The sequence below is a fragment of the Rhincodon typus genome, chromosome 3 (assembly GCF_021869965.1).
Source record: "Rhincodon typus isolate 14 chromosome 3, sRhiTyp1.1, whole genome shotgun sequence".
NCBI classification, from domain to species: domain Eukaryota; kingdom Metazoa; phylum Chordata; class Chondrichthyes; order Orectolobiformes; family Rhincodontidae; genus Rhincodon; species Rhincodon typus.
In genome coordinates, this window is record NC_063334.1 from 54,030,540 (window position 1) to 54,040,677 (window position 10,138).

General features: G+C 39.5%; 1 protein-coding gene across 1 annotated transcript in view; it reads left to right on the plus strand.

Annotated features, from left to right (window-relative positions):
• Positions 1–10,138, plus strand: part of LOC109920470 (N-alpha-acetyltransferase 35, NatC auxiliary subunit) — a 48,887-nt gene that overhangs the window by 14,466 nt on the left and 24,283 nt on the right. The window contains exons 6-9 of the mRNA XM_048593435.1: positions 3,287–3,467; positions 5,521–5,587; positions 9,178–9,221; positions 9,470–9,520. Of these exons, the coding sequence (XP_048449392.1) occupies positions 3,287–3,467; positions 5,521–5,587; positions 9,178–9,221; positions 9,470–9,520 (343 nt within the window). The remainder of the gene's footprint in view (positions 1–3,286; positions 3,468–5,520; positions 5,588–9,177; positions 9,222–9,469; positions 9,521–10,138) is intronic.

The window sequence follows — 10,138 nt, forward strand, 5'->3', positions numbered from 1 at the left end:
AAGTTGCTGGAAAAGCTCAGCAGGTCTGGCAGCATCTGTGAAGAAAAGATTAGAGTTAACGTTCCGGGTCGGGTCCGGTGACCCTTCTAAGGAAGGGACACTGGACCCTAAACGTTAACTCTGATCTTTTCTTCACAAATGCTGCCAGACCTGCTGAGCTTTTCCAGCAACTTTGTTTTTGTTCCTGATTTACAGCATCCACAGTTCTTTCGTTTTCATAGGGGTTCACCTGGTGTGAATCATGTTATGTACACCATTGCTGTCATCATAGAACATAGAACAGTACAGCACAGTACAGGCCCTTCGGCCCACGATGTTTGAAAATACGATGTTGTGCTGACCTATTATCCTACTAAGATCAATCTACCCTGCATACCCTACATTTTACTATCCTCTTCGTGCCTATCCTAGAGTTGCTTAAAAGTCTCTAAAGTATCAGATACTACCAGTACCACTGCCGGCAGCGCATTCCACACGCCCACCATTCTCTGTGTAAAGAACCTAGTTCTGACATCTCCCCTATACCTTCCTCCGATCACCTTAAAATTATGCCCCCTTGTAATAGTCATTTCCACCCTGGGAAAAAGTCTCTTACTATCCACTCTATCTATGCCTCTCATCATCTTGTACACCTCTATCAAGTCACCTCTCATCCTTCTTCGCTCCAATGAAAAAAGCCCTAGCTCCCTCAACCTTTCCTCATAAGACCTGCCCTCCTGTCCAGGCAGCATCGTGGTAAATCTTCTCTGCACCCTCTCTAATGCTTCCACATCTTTCCTGTAATGAGGTGACCAGAACTGAACACAATATTCCAATTGTGGTCTAATCAGAGTTTTATAGAGCTGCAGCATAACCTCACGGCTCTTAAACTCAATTCTCCTGCCAATGAAAGCCAACACATCATACGCCTTCTTTACAACCCTATCAGTTTGGGTCGCAACTTTGAGGGATCTATGGACGTGGACCCCAAGACTCCACACTGCCGAGAATCCTGCCGTTAACCCTGTATTCTGCATTCATATTCGACCTTCCAAAATGAATCACTTCACACTTTTCTGGGTTGAATTCCATCTGCCACTTCTTTGTCAAGCTCTGCATCCTATCAATGTCCCGTTGCAACCTACAACAGCCCTCCACGCTGTCCACAACTCCACCAAACTTCGTGTCATCAGCAAACTTACTAACCCACCCTTCCACTTCCTCATCCAAGTCATTTATAAAGAACACAAAGAGCAGAGGTCCCAGAACAGATCCCTGCAGACACCACTGGCCACCGAGCTCCAGGCTGAATACATTCCATCTTCTGCCACCTTCTGTCTTCTATTGGACAGCCAGTTTTGTATCCAGACAGCCAAATTTCCCTGAATCTTTCTGAATGAGCCTACCATGTGGAACCTTATCGAATGCTTTGCTAAAATCCATATACACCACATCCACTGCTCTACCTTCATCAATGTGTTTTGTCTCACCCTCAAAGAATTCAATATGGCTTGTGAGGTATGACCTGCCCCTCTCAAAGCTATGATGATTATTTCTAATCGAACTGTGCTTTTCCAAATAATCATAAATACTATCTCTCAGAATCCTGTCCAATAATTTGCCCACCACAGAAGTAAGACTGACTGGCCTGTAATTTCCAGGATTATCCCTATTCCCTTTCTTGAACAAGTGAATGACGTTTGCCACCCTCCAATCTTCTGGCACTACTTCAGTGGACTGTGAGGACGCAAAGATCACTGCCAAAGGGGCAGCAATCTCTTCCCTCGCTTCCCGTAGTAACCTCGAGTATATCCCGTCTGGCCCAGCTGACTTATCTATTCTCATGTTTTTCATGATCTTCATATTATAGCTGATTGCTTACAGAAGCCCTCAGCCATTCTCAATTATTTTAAGGCAAACAGCATTAAAACATAAAGTTTGCCCTTCTCTTTTTAATTTCAATCAGCTAAAAGGGACTATATTGAATAGAGTAATTCTACAAACTACTGTGGGAGTCATTTGAAAGTAAGAAGCAATAGTGAATGTGCAAGGGTAGAATCATACACCTAAAGATATATAGAATGAAAAATTATCCGTAATAAAGACTGACCTAGAAGTGAAGAAAAGTTATTAGAAAAATAATTGGTTTTTTCAATACTTGAAAACTAATTGTTTATAGTTCTTTCTTGGTTTACAGTGATAACTCAATTGAATGTATTTAGTTCTGCTGCAGTTCTAAGATAATTTGGCTTATTTAGAAAACTTTTAATAAATTGAACTGATATAATTGAACAAAATTTATAAAAGTTACTATTTATTTAAGTAGTCCATCCTGAATTAGATGGGTAGAAATCAAGGACTTTATGAAAGTAAAGAATTCTATTAAAAGTCTAATCCAATAAAATGCTGTTTAAAAACCTGTATGATGATAGAATCCAAACAGCGTGGAAACAAGTCCACACCGACTGTCCGAGCAACCCACCTAATCTACACATCCCTGAACACTATGGGCAATTTAGCGTGCCCAATCCACCTACCTTGCACATCCTTGGACTGTGGGAGGAAACCGGAGCACCTGGAGGAAACCCGTGCAGACACAGGGAGAATGTGCAAACTCCACACAGACAGTCACCTGAGGCTGGAATTGAACCCAGGTCCCTTGCGCTGTGAGGCAGCAGTGCTAACCACTGAGCCACCGTGCTGCCCCAAACTGTTATGAAATTTGACAGCTGCTGAATAGGAGGAACATGATTAAGCAGCAGCACCAGACAACCAATTCTGTCCCGACATGAATCGGAGCGTTATGCTGCAGCCAAACACCAGGACCCTGACGTGATTTGGACACGCATCCTTCTGATCTGGAGTCAGGCACACTACCATTGCGCCACAAGCGCATTTTCAGATATACCTTTTTAAATAGCAAAACTACGAATAGATTCGCTCATATTCAGTGACTAGGTATTAGATTTAAAATGGTTTGTGTAAGGATTGTAAATTGCCACCATTGTGCATTGAGTTATCATACATATTTTAATAGTACTTCAGTATTTTTATATTTTAAAGCAATTGAAATCAAGCTCCAAAGAAAGACTCAGTTCATTTTATTATTCTGTATATATTTTGTATTCAAACATAATTTTTTTACCTATTTGCTTACTAAATATTGAATAATATGATTGGTTTATATGATATAAGCAATAATTCACGCATTTGATTTTTCGTCTACATACGGGAAATGTTCAAATACAAAGCAGTTTGATATTGCCAAATGTAAATATAATTTGGAATTAGAATCTTAACTCCATAGTTTCTTCTCACAGATAACATGGCTAGAAGGGCATTCTTTGGCCCAGACAGTCTTCACGTGTCTTTATGTTCATAATCCAGACTTAATTGAGGATTCTGCAATGAAAGCTTTTGCTCTGGGCATCCTAAAGATCTGTGACATTGCCAGAGAAAAAGTCAACAAAGCAGCTGTTTTTGAAGAAGTAAGTGCAAGGATTTTAAGCAGGACCAAAATTATGGAGAATAGATCTTTAAAATAAGTTATTAAGCAAATGTTACTCCAGATTTGTGCCAGTATCATTTTTCTTTATGGTCCAAGCGAAAGAAATTGACTTTTATAATGACAAACTACTGCAGATTTGGAAATGTGAAATAAAAATGGAAAATGCTGCAAATGTAGAGCAGTTGTGATGGTATTTGTGGGAAGAGAAGCTGATCTAACCCTTGATCTTTGATTAGAGGTGGGGATAGTAAAAGATGGAATAGATATTGAACTAGCAAAAGGGGGAGGGTAAAGAAATATCGAAACTTATTTTCACAATCGTATCTCCTTCAGCAACTACCTCTTGTTCCAGTTTATTCCACATGGATCATAGAATCACAGAGTTGTTACACTGTAGAAGGAGGTCATTTAATCCATGATGGCTTCACCAGTTCTTTTACTTAGTGCCAATCTCCTGCCTTTTTGACATATTCCTGCACACCATTTCTGAACAGATAATCAGTCAATACCCTCATGAATGCCATAATTGAACCTGTCTCTGCCATATTTCCAGGCAGTGCATTCCTTACCCTAACTACTCACTGTGTGAAAAGCTTTCTCTGGCATGACCCTTGCTTCCTTTTACACGTATTTTAAACCTACGCCCTTTACATACCTATCTACTTTATCTATCCTGCTCATGATTTTGAAAACACCAATTAAATTTCATTTCAGTCTTTTACTCTGAGGAGAACAGTTCCAACTTCTTCAATCTATCTTTATTTATAACTGGTTCCAGGACTGACAAAATTCATTTTTGGAAATCACTTTGGCACTGTCTCTAATGCATTCACATCTTTCCTATAATATGACACCCACAACTACACACGATACTCCAGGTGACGTCTAACAAGTGTCCTAGTTCTGAAACTGTGACCCGTGCTTCTGGACTCCCAATCATCGAGACCATCCTTCCAACATTTACCCTGTCTTGTTCTGTTTGAATTTTATAGATTTCTGAGATCGATCCTCAGTCTTCTAAGTATAGTCCTAATTAATCTAGTATTTCTCAGACATCAGTCCTGCCATCCCAGGAATCAATTGTAATGTGGTATAAGTTGCTGCTGTCTTTGGAATTGGGTGTTCTTCCATCTATTCAGATGAATGCGAGACAAAAATTGACAGAAGCATATCTCTTTCTTTTTAGCATTATTCAGATTCGGTACTATCAAGTGACATGGGTTCCCATCACTAAATTGGGGAGGTTAGATTAAATCACGTCAAATTGCATTTAAATTATATGCAAGTGAGCAGTCATACATATCAATCTGCTTCTCATTACTAAAGATAAAGTTTAAAATGCAGTTCCATGTTGGACATGTTCAGATCCCATTATTTGAGATCAGAGTTGTCTGTGATTAAATGATGCTCATGTTGTAGTTGTCCTTAACGATCTAATGTCAGTAGATCAACCTTTGAATGTGTGATTCAACAATCCATTCACATCATGTCTGCACCAAATAAAATAGGTAGATGCTTAAAGAAAAAAGGAGTGAAAAAATGCATGCTACCCCACCTAATATTTTGTGTGGTTTTATTATCAAATCGTGGGATGATAATAGTGCATTAACTGTCACTAGATTGTCATTGTTCAAAAATGCTAAATATCCATAAGTGAAGTTGCATTCCAGAAAGTACCAGTACTCCTGCATACCACCTGCAAAAGAAAAGTCATATTTTAGTCATGTTTACTTAACACTTAATGTTCTGCAACATTGTTCTCCAGCCTCTCTTCAAAAATACCTGAGCGCTGTTCAAATCTGAATTCATCACCACTACTATTAGATAGAATTGAACCCTATAAAGGAAAGCAGAATTTTGCTGTTAATCATTCGCCAGCAATAAAACCTATTGCTAATTTCCAATTGTTTATTTATTCCATTGCAAGTAAGTCATGGGAGATGCAAATCCCCACCTGTAAGGAATATACTTAAATATTCTACAAATGTATTACTTGTCAATTACTAGCTGTTTACTTTTGTTGGTATTTTCAGGAGGATTTCCAATCAATGACTTATGGCTTCAAAATGGCCAATAATGTTACAGATCTGAGAGTTACAGGTAACCATATGTTGTTTAATGAAACAATGGCATAATTTGTTGAAAGCAAAAAAACTCTGAATGCTGGAAATTGGAAGTAAAAACAAAATGTACTTTGTGTCTGGCAGCATCTATCAATTGGGAAACAGTTAGCATTTCGAGTCAAATGTAATTGTGTTCAAAACTAGAAGAAGGTGATGAGTTTTATGCCGTGGGAATGGGGAATTGGGGAAGAATAAAAGGTAAGGCTTGGGTGTGACTAAATAGAAAATTTATATTCAGTACATCAAAAATATAGCAAAAGTTCGATTCATTCTGTGATAATTCGATTCAGCCCAAGTAATATCAAAAAATGGTTGGAGACACTGGATACTGCAATGACTATGAGCCGTAACAACATTCCAACAATAGTACTGAAGACTTGTGCTCCAGAATGTGCTGCTTCCTAACCAAACTATTCCAGTACAGTTAACAATACTGGCATCTCTCCGACAATGTGAAAAATTGCCCAGCTATGCCCTGTACATAACAAGCAGGGCAGATCCAACCCAGCCAATTACCTCCCCATCAGTCTACTCTTAATCATCAGTAAAGTGATGGAAGGTGTCAACAACAGTGCTATCCAGCACCACCTGCTCAACAATAACCTGCTCACTGATGCCCAGTTTGGGTTTTGCCAGGGCCGCTCAGCTCCTGACCTTATTCCAGTCATGATTCAAACATGGAGAGGGAGGTGAGAGTGACCACCCTTGACATCAAGGCTGCATTCGACTGAGTGCAGTTTCGAGGAGCCCTAGCAAAACCAAAATCAATGGGTATTAGGGGACAAACTCTCTACTGATTGGAATCTTACCTGACACATAGAAAGATGGTCGTGATTGTTGGAGGTCAGTCATCTCAGGTCCGGGATATCTCTGCAGGAATTCCTCAGGATAGTGTCCATGGACCAACCATCTTCAACTTCATCAATTACCTTCCCCCTGTCATAAGGTCAGGAGTGGGGATGATCCTTGATGATTGCATAATGCTCAGCACTATTCGTGATTCCTCAGATATTGAAGTAGTCTATGTTCAAATGCAACAAAATTTGGACAGTATCCAGGCTTGAACTGACAAGTGGCAAACAACATTCATGCCACACCAATGCCAGGCTATGACCATCTCCAATAAGAGACAATCTAACCAACACAGCTTGACATTCAATGGTACTACTATCATTGAATCCCTGTGGTCAGCATCCTGGGATTTACTATTGACCAGAAACTCAACTGCACTCATCACATAAACACAGTGGCTACAAGCGCAGGCAAGAGGCTAGGAATACTGCAGCGAGTAACTCATCTCCTGACCCCCCACTTGGCTGGATGGGTGCAGCTTGAACAACATTCAAGAAGCTTGACACTATCCAGGACAAAACAGCCCACTTGATTGGCATGACATCCACAACCATCCATTCCCCCCATCACCAACAGTCAATAGCAGCAGTATATATTATCTACAAGATGCCCTGCAGAAACTCACCAAAGACTCTTAGATAGCACCTTCCAAACTGACAACCACTTCCATCCAAAAGGACAAGAGAAGCACATGTGGGAATGTAGTCGTCTTCAAGTTCCCCTCCAAGCCATTCACAATCCTGACTTGAAAATATATTGCCATGCCTTCACTGTTGCTGGGTCAAAATCTTGGAATTCCTGCCCCAGGATTCAAGAAGACAACTCACCGCCACCACCTCAAGGGTAACTAGGGATAGGCAATAAATGCTGGCCAACCAGCAATGTTCACACGCCACAAATGAATAAGAAAAAAAGCAGGTTAACATTTGGAATAAAAATTCATACACCCTTGATTTGGAAACATAAGAAATAGTAGAAATAGGTCATTCAACCCTACAACACTGTTCTGCCAGTCATTAAAGTCACAGCTGATCTGATGTGACACTAAATCCACTTTGTCTGCCCCTATAACTCTTGACTTACTTGTACATATAAAATCTGTCTAACTCAGCCTTGTGTGTATTCAAAGTTCTAGACTTCACTGCATGCTGATGTAGGCACTTCCAAAGATTGGTAAACCTTGTTCCTTCTCATCTCCATTTTAATTGAGGCTACTTATTTTAAAACTGTCCGTCCAAGTTCTGGTCTAATTCCATAAGAAGAATACCCTATCAGCAACTTCCCTGTCAAGACTCTAGAATCTTGTGTTTCAATAAGATCACTACCATTCTTCTAACTCCTCCAATGAGTAGAGCCCAACCTACTCGGCCCAAGATAGCCATTCATTCTTGGAATTAAACTATTGAAACTTCTGAGATCTGTCTCCATTCCCCATTTTAATGGGACCAAAATTGTACGTGGTACTTCAGGCACATTCTACAAATCCTTTATGCAGTTTTAGCAAGACTTGCCTCCTTTCATATTCCATGCCCCTTGTGGTAAACATTGCAATAATCATCCTCATTACAAAGCCAGCATGCAGGTAAAGTAAGTATGAATCACGCATGAGAAGACACTCTTGTATTCTGTTGTACTCTCTGCCTCACTTGTATAGCTCTGTTGACAACAGACCAGAGCAGAAGTCTAAATAAAGGGTATGACTGGCCCTTAATCAGAATTCAGGTAACTTTCTTCCTTTCTGATGCAGTATCAAAGTTCAGATTCCAGTTCATCAACTGAGTGGAGTTTTCTTGAGCTGTAGCTCTAATGTGACTGCAGTGGGTTACAGTGGGGTCTGCTAGATTCCATGTACTACAGTTGAAATGTATCACACTCTGCCCTGCCATCCTTATTTATCTAATTAGGGTTTCAAGTTTGTAGATATCACTATTATTTTTAGTGATACTAAGTAGTTAAACTCTTAACTCGGTGTGTTATTTATATCTCCCCAATGCTAGTTCAAACAACCACGCCACCTGCAATTTAAAGGAAGGGCACTGTTAAAACTTACCTCACTCGATCATCTACCTGCTCGCTTAATTTACTGCCTCAGGACTTAAGTTAGATTTGTATCTAGACTCTCTTTCAAGCCACTCCTGAACAGTACCTCTGCCTTCACTGAATCAAATCTGTGTTCACAGTTGTACATTGTTGAGCATTCTAACTCCATGCATTAGTGAAGCTCTCCTGTGTTTATCCTAGTTGGAATTCCAAAGATCTGAGTCAGGCTTTGTTTGCGAGAGACTAGTTCTAACCAGCCCACTAATTAAATAATTGTAGCTGGTCTTAGCAGGCACCTTATTTACTCTTGACTAAGACTGAAATAAATTAAAGTCAAGGTTAAAATTTGGTTAAATGTGAATTGTTTTGAAGTTATTAGAAATAATTGGCATGGATTTATCCTGACTTAGAAATGAAACCACTTTTTATGTGATAGTCATTGATTCAATTGCAAAAATAAACATTGAGACACAACAAATGTATATCGTCCATAATTCTGATTTAATAGTAGAGAGTTAAATGTCACTTTAGTAAATGCTCATCTGAAATGCCGCTTTGTTCAATGCGGAATTACTGTTTCTGTAGCATAAAATGTATGCCTGAATCCTTTCTATCTGTTGAACCACATACTAATCCATGAAATATTCTGCTATTTCCGTTAAATTCTATTTCCAGGCATGTTAAAAGATGTAGAAGATGATTTACAAAGAAGAGTGAAGGTACATTTTGATAAATTCAGCATTTGTGTGCAACATAATTTATAGCTTGTGGCCAAGCCTTTGGTGTGCTGTAACATAACAAAATATTTGTAATTTTAATCCTAGTTCTGATTGTTCAGTTGCTCGAGTGTATGCAGGTATTCTCAGGGCAGTTTTTTGCTGAAGATCTAATTGAAAAGTTTGTTTTTCTGATGTGTTGCACTCCAGGACTAATATGTTTGTTCTCCCCCGTCCCCCACACCAAACAGAGCACCAGAAGTCGGCAAGGAGAAGAACGCAATCCAGAGGTTGAACTTGAAGTAAGCATTCATGTCTCTAAGTGTATTGTTTGTGGTTTTGTGATGATTGAATGGAAGTCCACATATAAAGGAGAAACCAAGAGGTGAAATATGCATCTAGCAAAAGGGGAGGGAATATCAGATGTCATGATTACACTAGCTGACGCAAGTATTTCTTGATTGTGTGCTGAGAGCCTCATCCAAAATAGACCACGCACCCTGTCTAATATGTTGCAGGAAGCATGATTTACTATGGGCAGTCTCCTCCTCCTCCCTCACTCTCATTCTCTTTCTTTACCTTAAGCACACATTCCACATACTAGTGAGATCACAGTTAATGCATTTCCATACACAAAGTTGGAAAGTTTTAAGTGGTTGGTTGTTACCCTTTTCACTGCATCTCTGATCAGAAATTCTGATTTAAATTTAACAATTGATACTATTCACTACAAAAACAAGCCACAGAATTTCCCCATCCACAAGCTGCAGAAGTTACATAGACTAAACTTAGAGATTCCACATTTGTTTGCAAGGAATTAATTACCTTAATTTCAAGTTTACCTGGATCCCAGTGAGCAGTCTCTTCCTTTGTTTCAGAGATAGTAGGAACTGCAGATGCTGGAGAATCTGAGATAACAA